The sequence below is a fragment of the Sebastes fasciatus genome, chromosome 21, assembly GCF_043250625.1.
Source record: "Sebastes fasciatus isolate fSebFas1 chromosome 21, fSebFas1.pri, whole genome shotgun sequence".
Lineage (NCBI taxonomy): Eukaryota > Metazoa > Chordata > Actinopteri > Perciformes > Sebastidae > Sebastes > Sebastes fasciatus.
The window spans coordinates 7915741-7931829 of NC_133815.1; the positions used below are offsets into that span (position 1 = coordinate 7915741).

Sequence of the window (16089 nt, forward strand, 5' to 3'; positions counted from 1 at the left end):
GACATGCAGCTGACATGCGGTGGTGAAAGTATTCAGATCTTTTAGAGTCCTGCATTCAAACTATTACTTAAGTAAAAGTACAAAAGTGTTAGCACAAAATACACTTAAAGTACCAAAAGTATATTATGGATTAATGGATTATAATTATAGAATAGAATAGAAAATACTTTACTGTCTGCTTTTCACGTATAAGGCAGAAATTTGTCTTTGGTTTGCATGTGCAAATGCTGCTATTAAAGGGGTACAATAAAACAACACATCACATCCAGATGGGACACATTAAAATACATATTAACTGTATATAGCAACTTTCGAAACACAGTTACAAGGTACTTTACAATAAGAACAGAACACTTTTAAAACACAAGTATAACGAAATGTACTAAAATCCAATAACTAAACACATAAAAACAGAGTAAAACAACTAAAATGTGAATAAAATCACAGGAAAACAATTATACAAAAAAAGGCATATATATATATATGCCTTTTTTTGTATAATTGTTTATACATATATATACATATCTATTTGTATATATATATACAAACATATGTATATATGTATATGTATATATATATGTATACATATACATATATATGTATGTATGTATATATATACATATATATATATAGGGATTATATGTATAATTGTTTTTCTGTGATTTTATTCATGTTTTATGACATATATTTAAAAAAAATTAAATATATGTATATATATATACATATATATATATACATATGTCTGTAAGCCTATATAAAATGTGTATTCTATATGTTGGCATGCGATAATATTTGTTATAAAGATATTCTACATATATTTGTTTTGCCTGTATACTGCATATTATTTACTTTTACTATTATTTACGCCTATACTAGGTAGAGAAATCATTTATTTGTTTAAATATGGCACATTTACATCACAATCACAACCTGATGTTCATTAGTGTGTATGGTAAATTAATAAAAGTACAACTTTAATCTGGATGTTGAGTCTGGCCTTGGAGGGCTACTGCTGCTTGCTACGTCACATCCGCCGTTTCCCCTCCGGACCGGAAGTACAGTTAATTTTTATTCACAGGAAGGAAAAAAAAAACAAACAGCTGTTGTTGAGAAAGAAAACATCAAAGTGAGTTTGATTAACGCGAGTGTTGTCTTCATGTTCTCTCAGACACTAGAAGAGTAGGAACCGCTCTCTGTAGTCTCCTCTCGGTCTGTCTGACTGATGTTTCTACCGACTTTAACCGAGAGTTGTCTGATGCTAGCTAGTTAGCTCCCTGTTAGCTCCCATCACTGTCTATCACAGCTAGCAGCATTAGCCACCGCTAAGCTAACTCACCATTTATCTGAGAAACTCTTGGTGACAACAATCTCTGAGATAATCAGACAACCAGTGAGATACTGTGTTTAAATGTTGAATACGTGAGTAAATGTAGATGGTACATTGTGTGACTTGCTAGCTGCTGGTTTTAACTGCGATTTATCACTGTTTATGTTCAATGTTAGCATGTTGTTTGTTAGGGAGAATGATTATAGTTCATACTAGTATAGTTCTATATGTTGAATTTACTTATTGATTATGGACACAGCTCATTCTTATTAACTCTCAACCTAAAAGAAAACTGCAGGATGCCTTGAAAAACGTGTTAATCCTAGATAATTTGATTAAATAGTCATTTTCAGGCTTCATCACACTTATTTTACTTTATTTTTGTCATGTATTTTTCTTATATTCTGTATTCACTTCACCACTCTCAACTTGGAAGAAAACTACAGGATGCCTGGAAAAACATGTTAATCCTAGCAAGTAATTTTAGGCTTAAGTTGCATCTCTTCCTGGCTTCATCACACTTATTTTACTTTATTTTTTATCATATATTTTTGACAGGATGCCAGCCCCAAAGAGGATCATCTCCTCATGATTCAAACTGCGATTGAAAATCGTGTAGAAAATGATTATAGTTCATGCTAATATAATACTAGTGTATTTTTATTATATTCTGTATTCACTTCACCACTCTCAACCTAAAAGAAAACTACAGGTTTGTCTGGAAAAACATGCTAATCCTAGCTAATTTGATTAAATAGTCATTTTAGGCTTAAGTTGCATCTCTTCCTGGCTTCATCCCACTTATTTTACTTTATTTTTGTCACATGTATTTTTGACAGGATGCCAGCCCCAAAGAGAGAAAATGATTATAGCTCTTACTAGTATAATACTAGTGTTGAATTTACTCATTTTTATTATATTCAATATTCACTTCACCACTCTCAACCTGGAAGAAAACTGCAGGATGCCTGGAAAAACATGTTAATCCTAGCAAGTAATTTTAGGCTTAAATTGCATCTCTTCCTGGCTTCATCACACTTATTTTACTTTATTTTTTATCATATATTTTTGACAGGATGCCAGCCCCAAAGAGAGAAAATGATAATAGCTCATACTAGTATAATACTAGTGTATTTTTATTATATTCTGTATTCACTTTACCGCTCTCAACCTAAAAGAAAACTACAGGATGCCCGTAAAAACTTGTTAATCCTAGCTAATTTGATTAAATAGTAATTTTAGGCTTAAATTAGATCTCTTCTTGGCTTCATCACACTTATTATACTTTATTTTTGTCATATATTTTTGACAGGATGCCAGCCCCAAAGAGAGAAAATGTTTATAGCTCTTACTAGTATAATACTAGTGTTGAATTTACTCATTTTTATTATATTCAATATTCACTTCACCACTCTCAACCTGGAAGAAAACTGCAGGATGCCTGGAAAAACATGTTAATCCTAGCAAGTAATTTTAGGCTTAAGTTGCATCTCTTCCTGGCTTCATCACACTTATTTTACTTTATTTTTTATCCTATATTTTTGACAGGATGCCAGCCCCAAAGAGAGAAAATTATAATAGCTCATACTAGTATAATACTAGTGTATTTTTATTATATTCTGTATTCACTTTACCGCTCTCAACCTAAAAGAAAACTACAGGATGCCCGTAAAAACTTGTTAATCCTAGCTAATTTGATTAAATAGTAATTTTAGGCTTAAATTGGATCTCTTCTTGGCTTCATCACACTTATTATACTTTATTTTTGTCATATATTTTTGACAGGATGCCAGCCCCAAAGAGAGAAAATGATAATAGCTCATACTAGTATAATACTAGTGTATTTTTATTATATTCTGTATTCACTTTACCGCTCTCAACCTAAAAGAAAACTACAGGATGCCCGTAAAAACTTGTTAATCCTAGCTAATTTGATTAAATAGTAATTTTAGGCTTAAATTGGATCTCTTCTTGGCTTCATCCCACTTATTTTACTTTATTTTTGTCATATATTTTTGACAGGATGCCAGCCCCAAAGAGAGAAAATGATTATAGCTCTTACTAGTATAATACTAGTGTTGAATTTACTTATTGATTATGTACACAGCTCATTTTTATTATATTCTATATTCACTTCACCACTCTTAACCTGGAAGAAAACTGCAGGATGCCTGGAAAAACATGTTAATCCTAGCAAGTAATCTTAGGCTTAAGTTGCGTCTCTTCCTGGCTTCATCACACTTATTTTACTTTATTTTTGTCACATATTTTTGACAGGATGCCAGCCCCAAAGAGAGGATCATCTCCTCATGATTCTCAGCCCAAGATGAGGAAGTTGGATGAGGACGGGGAGGATCTGCTATCCAAAACTGCACCAGCTTCCAACAATAGGTCCGTTATAACAGGAAATACACTAGAAAACACAGCAGCCCCTCGGACTAAGAAAAAACTGTGTGCTTCGGCAGAAGGGGGGAATAAACCAGCATCCATACAGAGTTCTCCTCCAAAGGATTCCAGCAAAACCATCTCTGATCCACCTCTCAAAAAAGCCAAGCTCCTGAAAGCCACAAGTGCCTCCTGCGGAGAAGCTCCCTCACCGAAAGCTAACTCCAAAGCTTCCCTGAAGCGAACAGCCTCCACAGAGTCCGAGGACGATTTGAGTAGTGACAGCAGTAAGACTGACCTGTTCAGAGAGAGGGACGATGGCGACAAGTCCCGCTGCGTCAGACAATATTCAAATCGAGTCAAAGCTAAGCGCAAGGTTGAAGAGTCGACGTCCGACCCCCAGGAGATAAGCCAAGGGTCACCATCTGCACCTGAAGACCCTGTTCAGATGGAACACAATTATGGTAGATTTTCAGATTCAGTTATAGAAGAGGAGAGACAACAATCTGTCACTGAACAAGAGAGGCAAGAAGTGTCAGTTAATGCAACACAAGCAGAGTCAAAGGAAGCTCTAGACTCTGTAAGAGGGAGTGCAAAAGCTAGCATTGAATCTGAGTGTGCAGCTGATGGAAGTAAACACGAGGAATTTAAAAATGTAGAAAAGCTCACAGATAATGACGCACTAGCATCATGTAGAGAAATATTAGACTCTGTCACTGCAGGGTCGCCTTGTATCACATCTGGGGCTGGGGGAAATGAAAAGACGGACTTTGCCATTAAAAGCCAAAAGGATGTAGATACTGAAACAATTGTGACATCAGTGGAAACACTATATTCTTGTACTGAAGTGGCAAATCCAGCCTGGGAAGGTGATGAATGGACAGCTTGTAGAAGTCAGCCAGATGTGAGCAGTGAAACTGCAACAGAGGAGACCACAGAGTCTGTTTCTGAGGAGGTAAAGCTGGATGCAAAATGTGAAAGTAAGGAAGGAGAGCAGGAAGTGATTGAAGCAGCAAATGTCTCTGCACACCACAGTGATGTAGAAGATAAAGCATCGTCAAACGAAACAAACTCTGCACCAGAAGAGATTCTGGTAGGAGTAAGTAGCAATCCAGAGAGTCAGACGGAGGAAAATCTAGCAACAGAGTCTGCTGGCAATCCAGAGACTCAAACAGACCTCAGTGTGAAAATTCAAGTTACTTTCAAAGAGGAATCAAAATCTGAGGGTCGAGTGAGCCATGAAGTGCCAGATACAATTACCAACTCGTGTGATGGTGTGAACAAACTAGTCAGAAAGTCTGAAGAAAAGCTTGGAGAAAGTGAAAGGAGAGGAGACGACGTCCTGTCGAGTCAGCCTGTTGCCAGTCCTGGGTCTTTTGCTGAGCTACAACTGAGCCAAGAAGTGATCGACAAGACAAGTGACAGCTGTACTGAGATACTGACACCAGATTGTGAGTCTGTTCCTGAACAAAATCGAAGCGAGGCGCTCCCCGATGGTGTCACAGTCTCAGAGGGTCAGATAGACGTGGACATGCAGACTAAAATAACATCAGAGCAGAGGTCTGACTCGGCACCTAAAGAGGATAAACACAAAGCTAAAGACCACACTACAGAAATACCTGAAGTCAAAGAAGATGCAAAGACAAGTAAAGAAAAAGAGATGGATGTGATTGAATGTGCCACTGCAACACCAGAGCAGGAGATCTCTAATCAAGCGGCTACACTGGAAATACAAAGCCGAAAGAGCCAAGAAGTCAGTGAACGTGCCACAGACACATCTACAGGATTTAATAAGGATCATGTGTTAAATTCTAAAATAATGGATAATGAAGATGAGAAGTTTGAACGTACTAGTAGTGGACCTGAGAGACAGACTACAACGGCATCCGAGATTTCTAATCCTGCATCTACAGTGGAGGTACAAAGCCAGGAGAGGCCAGGAGACAGTGAACGCACCACGGACAAAGCGCAGAAACATCCTGTTGCAAATTGTCATACCGTCAAAGATGAAGGCAGCGCTGATGCTGAGAATCAAATAGAAGTGACTACGACAACATCAGAGGAGATTTCTAACGTTGCACCTACAGTGGAAATACAAAGCCAGGAGGTCAGTGAACCTACCGTGGACATATCTGCTGAACTTCACAAGGAAGAAAAAAAGGTAAACTGTGAATCTGTGACTGTACCAGAAAAGGAAATACAGACTACATCGACATCAGAGGTTTCAAATTCGGCCGCTTCAGTGGGAATACGGAAAAGCCAAACAGAAGTGGACCTGCAGACTAAAACAGCATCAGAGGAGATGTCTAACACAGCACCTACAGTGGAAATACAAAAACAGAAAAATCAAAATGAAGTGAATATGGAGATTTCTAACGTTGCACCTACAGTGGAAATACAAAGAAAGGAAGTCAGTGAACCTACCACAAACATATCTACTGAACTTCATGAGGAAGAAAACAAGGTGGTGTTTAAATATGTGTCTGTACCAGAGAGTGAAATGGAAATGCAGACTACATCGACATCAGAGGTTTCAAATCCTGCCCCTTCAGTGGAAATACAGAAAAGCCAAACAGAAGTGGACATGCAGACTGCAACAGCATTGGAGGAGATGTCTAACACAGCACCTACAGTAGAAACACAGGCCCAGAGGAGCCAAGAAGTCAGTGAACCTACCACAGATGTATCTACTGAACTTCATGAGGAAGAAAACAAGGTGATCTTTGAACCTGTGGCTGTACCAGAGAGTCAAATCCAAGTGGACTTGCAGGCTGCATCTTCATCAGAGGTTTCAAATCCAGCCGCTTCAGTGGAAATACAGAAAAGCCAAACAGAAGTGTACATGCAGACTACAACAGCATCAGAGGAGATATCTAACATGGCACCTTCAGTGGAAACACAGGCCCAGAGGAGCCAAGGAGTCATTGAACTCCTTGGCTCCTCAGACATAACTAGGGAACTTCATGAGGAAGAAAACAAGGTAAACTTTGAATCTGTGACTGCACCAGAAATGGAAATGCAGACTACATCGACATCAGAGGATTCAAATCCAGCTTCAGTGGAAATACAGACAAGCCAAATAGAAGTGGACATGCAGACTACAAAGACATCAGAGGAGAAATCTAACACAGCACCTACAGTGGAAACACAAAGTCCAAATGAAGTGACCGCAGCGACATCAGTGGAGATTTCTAACATGGCACCTACAGTAGAAACACAGGCCCAGAGGAGCCGAGACGTCATTGAACCTGCAACATACATATCTGAGAAAGCTCAAGAAGGTCCAATGATTCAGACTCCTGAGAGTGATGGAAATGAAAACAGGGTTATCACAGAATGCGTCAGTGCAACTGGGAATCAAAGAGAAATGGATTTGCAGACACCAGAAGAGACTTTTGATCCAAGAACTACAGTAGAAACACAAAACCAGAGAGATCAGGAGGTCAGTGAACTCACCACAGATGTTGCAATGCTAAAAGATGTTATTGTTGCCAATACTGAGAGTGAAGAAAAGGTTATCGCAGAACATGCGGATGCTACTGAGAGTCAAATAGAAATGGATGCGCAAACAACAGCGACACCAGAGGAGATTTCTAATCCACCACCTGCAGTGGAAATACAAAGCCGGGGGAGCCGGGAGGTCAGTGAACTCAACACAGGTGTTCAGTGTCAGCGTAAAGAAAATGAAGACACGGTTACTGCTGAATGTGTTGATGTTCCGGAGGTTCACATAAATATGGAAACTACTACAACACCAGAGGATATTTCTAATGCAGCAGAGCAGAAAAACCAAGTGATGGTGGACGTCGATGAACCCGCTATGGCCTTATCAAATGAAACTCACAAACCTCTTCCTGTGGCTGAACGTAAGGATAATGCAAACATGCAGACGGAGCATAGTGCTGAGGATATCCAAGGGGATATGGATGTAATAAGTGGATCAATAGGAAGGGTAGATTCTGCTTTCGAAGAGGAAACAGGGAGGCAAGTGACTAATGAGGTCAAAGAAGAGGCTGCAATCATTTCCTCTGATAAAGCTGTCAGTAATATTGAAGGACACGGAGAGGGAACTGGAAGCAATGAAGTAATAGTTTTTGTTTGTGACCAACCGGATGATGTTGCAATTCAGGCATCAGAAGAGAAGATTAAGACGGTTGAGATTCATGAAAACCAGATAGTGTATGAGCCCATTAGTAGCCCGGAGAGTAATGATGGTAGAGAGTTTCCTACAGTGTCAGAGAACCACGACGGCATGTCTTTACTGGACATACAGGACACCCAGCACATGGAAGGAGATTCATCCACTAATGAAGAAAACAGCCGTAACCAACAACTGGAAAACGCTGCGCCACAGATTTGTGCCTCAGACAGCCGAGAAGTTGAAATGGAAGTGCCAGAAAGTTGCGTCCCTGCACAGTCGGAGCAGAGCTACATGAACGTGGATGTGAAACAAGTCGCGGTGATCAGCTCTAGCGATGACGTCAGCGCGCCAGATGGCCAGTCAGAGGACGCACCAGGAAATAGTGAAAGGAACGGGTATCCAGACTGCGCTACGGAGTTCCCCGAACAGGTGCAGGAGGACGCTGGACTTCAGGAGGACGCAGACGTCACGGTGACGACGACTACGGCCACCACTGAAGTTGAAATACCAGATAGCACATCTGAGGAGTTTGTGATCTTAGAGCCGGTCCCAGGGGGTGAAATTCACTTTGATATTGTCACTCAAGCAGCGACCGAGTCGGGTTTGTCGGCCTCGCTTTCAGACCAGATGGATCCAGACAGTGCTTTGGAAGGCGACGTGGAAAATGAAAATGGTTCCCAACAAATCGAAGTGCAGCAATGTCAAACAACCGATGAGATCAAAGTGACGAATTCAAGTGAGGTTTTAGATCACGGGACTGGGATTGGGACAGAAATCTCCACTGAGGAAGGTGTTGAAGTTATTCAAAATTCTGACAACGTGATGGACGTTAATACCTCAGAGACTGAGATGGCAAACTCTCACGCTCAAGTCATTAATGAAGACTGCAACGCACTGGTGATAGAGAATGCTGAGGCTAATTTGGACATGCAAGAAGTGCAGATTCTGGGGGATATAGAGATCGGCCGTGAGATCGTAGTAGCAGAGGAAGATAATGATGACGATAGTGATATTACAATAATAGAAAAACCCCAGGAAACACCTGAGGCAGCCCCTCCGAGTCCGAAAAAGTCTGAGAAAACAGTTAAAGAGAAAACTAAAGACGACAGCTTGAAGCAAAACCGCACAGCTGAAAAGGGTGGAGGTGATAAAAAGGGACAGGAGGCAGAAAAACCCAAGAAACAAGAGATGAACACGCAGGCCAGAACCAAAGCCCGTCTGGCAGCTCTGGCTGAGCAAAAGGCTGCAGCGGCTAAGAGAACGGCAAACAGACAGCAGCTGAACCTCTTAGCTTTGTGTCACGAGATTGCAGAAGACATCGCTACGGACAGCATGCTGCTGAAGAGGATAGAAGAAGAAAAACAAGCAGCAGCGGTGGTGGCGGCAGCAGCAGCAGCAGCAGCAGCAGCAGCCAAGAGTGAAGCCAGCAAGAAGGAAAGTCCACCTGTTAACACGCAGGAGGCAGACGCTGTTACTGTCACGACTCCTGCTGGACCAGAAGGCAGCTCTGCTTCGGCGACCCCCGCTGTGGAGGCAGCCACAGCCAAGCCCTCCACAGCGGATTCAGCCAATGCTAAGCCCGCTGTAGAGCCTCCAAAGAGGCGTTTCTTCGTCACACAGATCTCAGTGCCGCTAAAAGCCCACGAGAAAAAGAAGCTGACTAGATATCAAAGACTCAGACAGGTTGAGCTGCAGAGAGAGAAAATGTCTTGGGCGCGTGTGAAAAAACTGAAATCTGACCAAGCAAATCAGATGTTTTCAAACATGGACTGGGATGTGTCTCCGTTCTCAGTGAGTCCTGTGACCACGGCTCCTCCACCCGCAGCAAGTCCGGCGAAAACGCCTCTCCCGAGTCCTGCCTCGACCAGCACCACCCAGGCAGAAACCCCCAAGGTTGACACACCCAAGGCTGAACCCAGTAAGACTGAAAGAGAAACCTCCAAAATTGAACCCACTAAATCTGAACCTGACAAAGAGAAAGAAGCCTCCAAAACTGGGACTCCTAACGCTGGAACACGTAAATCCACCAGGCAAAGTAAGCCTATAATTCCTAAAGAGACCCCCGCTCCGGGTCCCGCCCAAAAAGTGACCAGATCCGCAGGCAAGAGGACCCTCCCAGCAGTACCCCCGCCCATGCCCAACGGACTCAACGCTCCAAAACCGAAGCCTGTTGAGTACAAGCCGTACAGACCGAGACCCAAGTATTCCTTCGATGACTTTGAGCTAGATGATGACCCAGTACCAGCAGCTCCAACAAGGCCCGGTCCTCAGGCGAGGCCCGCACAGCCGACACGACCTAATCAGTCAAACCCCGCCGCCGCTCAATCTAAACCCACAGTTCAGTCAAGACCCACATTTGTTTCATCACATCCCGCCAACCAGGCACAACTCAAAGCTCAGACCACACCTGCTAGACAGATCTCAGGTCAGTCGAGGCCCACTGCAGCAGCTACGGCTCAGTCGAGACCTGCCGCTTCCACCGCTCCACAGTTAAAGTCCGCCATTCCAACAACACGCCAGCCACAGGCCGCAACTTCTTCAAAACATGTTCCTCCAGTTAGAGCTCAATTAAAGTCTCCTGTATTGACGACGCCTCTGTCAAAAGCTGCTTCAGCTCCGGGTCAGTCCAAGTCTGCTGCTGCTGCTGCTGCTGCTTCACCCCAGTTAAAGCCTGCTGTTAGTGGAAGTTCAGCTCAGCTCCAGCAGTCAGCAGCACGTCAGGCTGCTGGTTCATCCTCATCTGAGACGAAGCCTGCCGCTCCTCAGGCCGATTCACTGCCTCAGAAAACCCCAAATCCACCGTCATCACAAGATGGCAAATGCAAGGTAACTCAAAACAAAATTCTGCCATAATGTGTGTCATTTTTTAATAAATGTTACTCATCCACTGTCTCTTTCTTGCGTAGGATGCAGCTCATCCCACCTCTTCCCTTCCCTCTGAAGACAACTCAAAAGTGTCTGACGACACACAGAAGTGTGAAGAAAAGCCTGCAGGTGAGCTTTTATTTGCTGTTGGCATGATTTATTTAAATAGGGCTGCAACTAGTGATTATTATCATCTCATTGATTAGTTGTTTGGTCTATAAAAAGGCAGAAAAATGTCGATCAGTGTTTCACAAAAGCCCAAGATGATGTCCTCAAATGTCTTGTTTTGTCCACAACTCAAAGATATTCAGTTTACTTTCTTTTCTTTCTTTCTTAATTTTTTCAGGATTGTGAAATCTTGGTGAAAAAACATCCTACTATTATGATATTAATTATCAAGAAGACTGTTGAATTGATTTTGTGTCACAGTTGTGTGAACAAAGAGCTGAAAGAGATGAGTTTATGTTCTTGATTTACTACTGTTGTTTAAGGATATTTTCTTTTCTTACAGTCGCTGACGTTGATCCTCCTCCTCCGGAGCACAAGACAGAACCAGTCGACACAACCAAGAAGACGTCGGACAAACATCAAGAGTAAGAAGCGTCTCTCAAGTAATTTGACATGTTTTTCCTCGAAGCAGCAGGAATCTGAAGTAACGTGATGTGTGTTTGTATCACAGCAGAGCAGCGGAGCCGCAGGATGGCAGGACTCCTCTTTCTGATGCTTGTCTGCAGAAAGAAGTCAAGAAACTAAAGGAGGCCGACAAAGACAGCACCCAAACCATTATTGTGAGCATCTGTCTGTTATTATTATACAGTGTGTGTAACAAGTAAACAGGTAGAGGCCTTGTGGGCTATTCCACATCACCAAGGAAGGTCTTGTATATATTAGCAGGATATATTTGGATGTAATGTGTGTTTTCTTTTTCTCATAGGACGCAGGACAGAAGCATTTTGGAGCCGTGGCCTGCAGCGTGTGTGGGATGCTCTACTCTGCTGCCAACCCTGAAGATGAATCTCAACATTTACTCTTCCACAACCAGTTCATCAGCGCTGTCAAATACGTGGTGAGAGGAAGTTTCCTTAAATTAGATTACACATCTCATTTGTCCTGCTTACTGTCTCACAACATTAACTCATCAGGGCAATACACAGATGCATCCATGCACAGTGTTTATTCTAGAAATACACTGAGTTAGAGGGTAATCCGAACCAATTTCAGGGAACAACCGTACGTACTGTATGTGACATATACTGCAGGTATTAGTGTGAGTGAGATGCCTTCTCAATATTGTCTATGGAACACATTTTCTTTCACATAAGTTCTGACTCTTAACACCATTAAAGTCAACAGAACTTCGTGCGATCGCATCCAGAGTGTATAAAATGTTACTCTCGCTGACTTTTATGATGACAAAAAGAGCCACTCGGTATTCTGATAGCCGACTATCTTAATGTTCAATACACTTTACAGTCCGTCAGTCAATTTCTGTCGTTTTATTTCAGCAATACTTTATTCATCCCCAGGGGGAAATGAAGAACATGAACGCCTCATGAGGTCAATAAAGATTGTTTCTCTTAAAATTCACTCTTTTTTTTCTTATTTTTTCAGGGATGGAAGAAAGAGAGGATACTGGCAGAGTATCCTGACGGCAAGATCATTCTTGTCCTGCCAGATGATCCCAAATATGCTCTGAAGAAGGTACAGTATGTTAACAGGGACTAACCTTAACGTTGCTGGGTATCACTGGTGAGGTCAGCCCTGCTAAAGCAATTCAAATTTATTTAGTTTTGGAAGTGGAAATAGAAATGAAAGTGGTAAAATAGATACACGGCTTTAGTTTTTTCTTCCTGATATGCAGTATTCTTTAGAGCCTCTTTCATTTCAAACACCAGCATATTATTACTTCACCACAGAGTAACTGTTTGTTTGTCAGGTGGAGGAGATCAGGGAGATGGTGGACAACGACCTCGGCTTCCAGCAGGTGGAGACCAAGTGTCCCTCTCAGACCAAGACCTTCCTCTTCATCTCCAATGATAGGAAAGTGGGAGGATGCCTTATAGCAGAGCACATACAAGAGGTAAGAGCCTGCAAGGAAATGTGTCATCAGCACATGTTTGATGTACGTGTATTATGTGAAAACAAATCTAGTGATAACTGACTACATAAAGTATACTGAGCCTTGTGAATGCTCGCAGGGATACCGGGTGATCGAGGAGCCAGAACCGGAGGGCTCAGAGGGAGAGAAGGTGATGTTTGAACGTCAGAGAGCCTGGTGCTGCTCCACGACGGCGGAGCCGGCCATCTGCGGCATCAGCCGCATCTGGGTGGTCAACATGATGAGACGCCAGGGCATCGCCTCGCGCATGCTCGAGTGCCTCCGGTCAGTGCGTCTTCAAAACCACAGAGATTTGATGTTGTTGATGATGAGGGCTGTCATGATATCAGATGTTCATTACACAATCACCATGTTCAAAAGAATTCACCATAATGGTATTAATGTGATGTCTATAGAAAATTTGGGAAAAAATAATGCTACCAGTCAAATTCATCTTTGGAGGTGGAGAGAGTTTCTAACATAACTGTTCGAAGCGTAATTTAAGAGACGCTGTATTACTTACATGATATCATATGTGTATTATTAACATGATATCAATATTTCATTTTTTAAATATCACGGTTATCATCAATACCAGTATATAGCGACACCTTTTATTTGATGTTATATCACCTCAAAACAAATTGACTTTTTATTTTTGTTTTTTTCTTGCACAGGAACGACTTCATATTCGGTTCGTACCTGAGCAAAGACGAGATCGCTTTCTCCGACCCCACACCTGATGGAAAACTCTTCGCCACGCATTATTTTGGCACATCCCAATTTTTGGTTTATAACTTTGTGAGTGGAACTCGTTCGGCCCCGCCCAACACTGACGCAGTATGACAGTCTCCGGGATCGGTAACGATGGATTTGACTGAGACGCCCGCTGGCCATCGGGAGGCGCCATCACTGAACGGTGTCTGATGCAGAATCTGTATTTGCAACAATTTAAAAACAAACTGTAAATTACTCCTTGAAGAGGACACACATTGGTTTAAATCTCAGGATGAAAACAACAAGGAGTTGTTGAAAAATTGTATTAATTCGCCCTTTAATCCTTCCCCGAATTGTATTTTGGAAGAAAAATAATATTTTCTTTATACATTTTTAAGTAAACAATTGGTTTTGTTAGAAGTATAGAGTTTACATGCATGACCTGACAGCAATAGGAAACATTTCATTGACTTTGTTTTAATTCCTGAGAAGCATAAGGTCGCATTGAATAAAATGGTGAATCAGGGCGCTTTCACAAGTCAAAGTCCGTTTGGCTAGTCCGAATCAGAGTGAAAACCTATATTTTGGTTGTTTTTCTATTTAGTCTGGTTCAGTTTCACAATGCACAAATTAAGGACCACATAAAATATAATAATTTGCTGAGGGGCGTCGACGAAGGAGCGAGTTTCTTTTTTTGAGCTGCCACTTTTATGCAGGGAATCACGGATATTGCTGTCAACGTTTTTTAACTTTGACTCGGCACTGATCTACTGTACGCACAAATTCCTTCTCGAATGACTTTATAAACGTCACTATTTCTATGGACTTTATTTAACATATTCTGTATGTTCTCTTTGGCCCAGATGTCAAGCAAGCATCTGACTTCTGCAGAAGTCCAGGTCAGTCCTTTCCCACTCATGTTAACCTGTCGTTTACCTGTGTCCATCTCAACAAATGGCCGCACAGGCAGCCTACGTTTTGGTTCTCAAGCACTCTTGGACTGTTTCCAAGCGTTGTTTTTGTCCGCACCAGAGTACGATTACTGCGTCCACAACCACCCAAAACGAACCGTATCAGAATTTGATTAAAACGGACTAACTGTTGGCTTGTGAAAGCACCCTTAGAGTTTTGTCCTCATTCTGTTTTGACATCTTTACTTACATGACGTAGTAAACTATGTGTACATTGAGGGATTTTTCATGTTCATCTCCTAACAGTTGAAAGTGATGCTGCCGTCGTCTCAAGCTGTGTTGTAAGCATCAGCGATAACGCTTAAAGGGCGGTTAAAGTTTTCGTTTTTTTCCACATCAATCCCTCCCTAATTTCACTGTCATGTTTTATTCTAACATTTCAAACTGATCATCCAAACCAGGGGATTTTAATCAGAGAGACTCATTTCAACAATCTGCTTGAAGAGATGTGGGTTTCGAAATGTAGCTTGGGCATTACTTGTGTGCTCTTCTTAGATCACCTTGCCTGAAACGTTTCCGAGCTGAGCCATATACTGGACACCATTTTGCAGGGCATTGTAGCCTAAACTGTATGAGTGATGTCTTATAATTTCACCGAGGCTGTCTATTGCTTTGTTTGTGCCTGAATGAATAATGTGTGACTTAAGATTTTTTTGTATTTCTTAGCCATAAATTATGGCTTTTTTATTGAGTTAGTGTAGAGTATCATCCTTCTATTCCTTAGTAACAACAAATTAAAATGTATATCAAATTATCATGTAGAGTTATGCATATTATAACATGTATAATGGATGAGCAAGGCCTTAAGGCTCCGGTGTTAAATGGTATTCAAGCGATGGTCATCCAGGTTCAGCAAACAGGATTATTTGCTCAAGTGATCAACAACACAAGTGGCTGAGATGAACCTCTCTCAACACAGATTTACAGTATCATTGTAATCCATCCCTTATTTTCTTCTTCCTTCTTGTTAAAGCGGTTGATTTAGAAAGATGTGTCGTGTAAGAAAATTAAATTTGATTTATACGAAGCTGTTATGTAAATATTTATTTAAATAATAAACGATTTAAAACATTTTTGCTTGCTTTTTCTTCTTGGAAGAAACAACAGGTGAGTTAGCTCTGTGCTTTCTACATACATTTATTACTGACCCCTTAACTCCTGTGGTTGTATTGGTCACTAATGCCATCTAGTGGACGTTGCTGTTGTAAACATTAGTGTGTCAGTGACATTTCAAAGATTCTACTATGCATTATTTTGATGTAAAAACATTCATTATCTCCAGAATGTATGTTTGTGTGAATTGTCTGGCTATCATGTTGTCTCTTTGTATATGCAGACGTAAACACTCCCCTCTTGGTGCATTCCTCGACGCTCCTGTCACAACATGGTCCAGCTCGATGGCAACTTCTGAGAAACAAAACAACCCAAGAACAACACAGATACTTCCTCAGGCAGAGAGTTGAGAAAACAGCTCCCGCTGATCAGCAGGAGAAAACAGCCTGAGCTTCCTAAGGTATCTTTAACAACAACGGTCACCTTGGCATGTTGACTTTCACTGACACTAAGATCATCTCAAGCATCTATG

General features: G+C 41.4%; 1 protein-coding gene across 5 annotated transcripts; it reads left to right on the forward strand.

Annotated features, from left to right (window-relative positions):
- Window positions 1-1024: 1024 nt before the first annotated feature.
- Window positions 1025-15577, forward strand: LOC141760009 (uncharacterized). Of its 5 annotated transcripts, none has more exons than XM_074622597.1 (11): window positions 1025-1126; window positions 3605-6428; window positions 6693-10679; window positions 10760-10847; window positions 11230-11311; window positions 11398-11506; window positions 11653-11784; window positions 12330-12419; window positions 12655-12798; window positions 12917-13101; window positions 13494-15577. In XM_074622597.1, exons 2-11 carry the CDS (start codon window positions 3606-3608, stop codon window positions 13660-13662), a joined length of 7809 nt encoding a protein of 2602 aa, XP_074478698.1. In that variant the 5' UTR covers window positions 1025-1126; window position 3605; the 3' UTR covers window positions 13663-15577. The 5 variants fall into 5 exon arrangements, 4 of the variants coding, with proteins under 4 accessions (XP_074478698.1, XP_074478699.1, XP_074478700.1 ...); XM_074622598.1 differs by having other exon boundaries at window positions 3605-6207; window positions 6472-10679; XM_074622599.1 differs by having other exon boundaries at window positions 3605-6176.
- The last annotated feature ends 512 nt before the right edge of the window (window positions 15578-16089 follow it).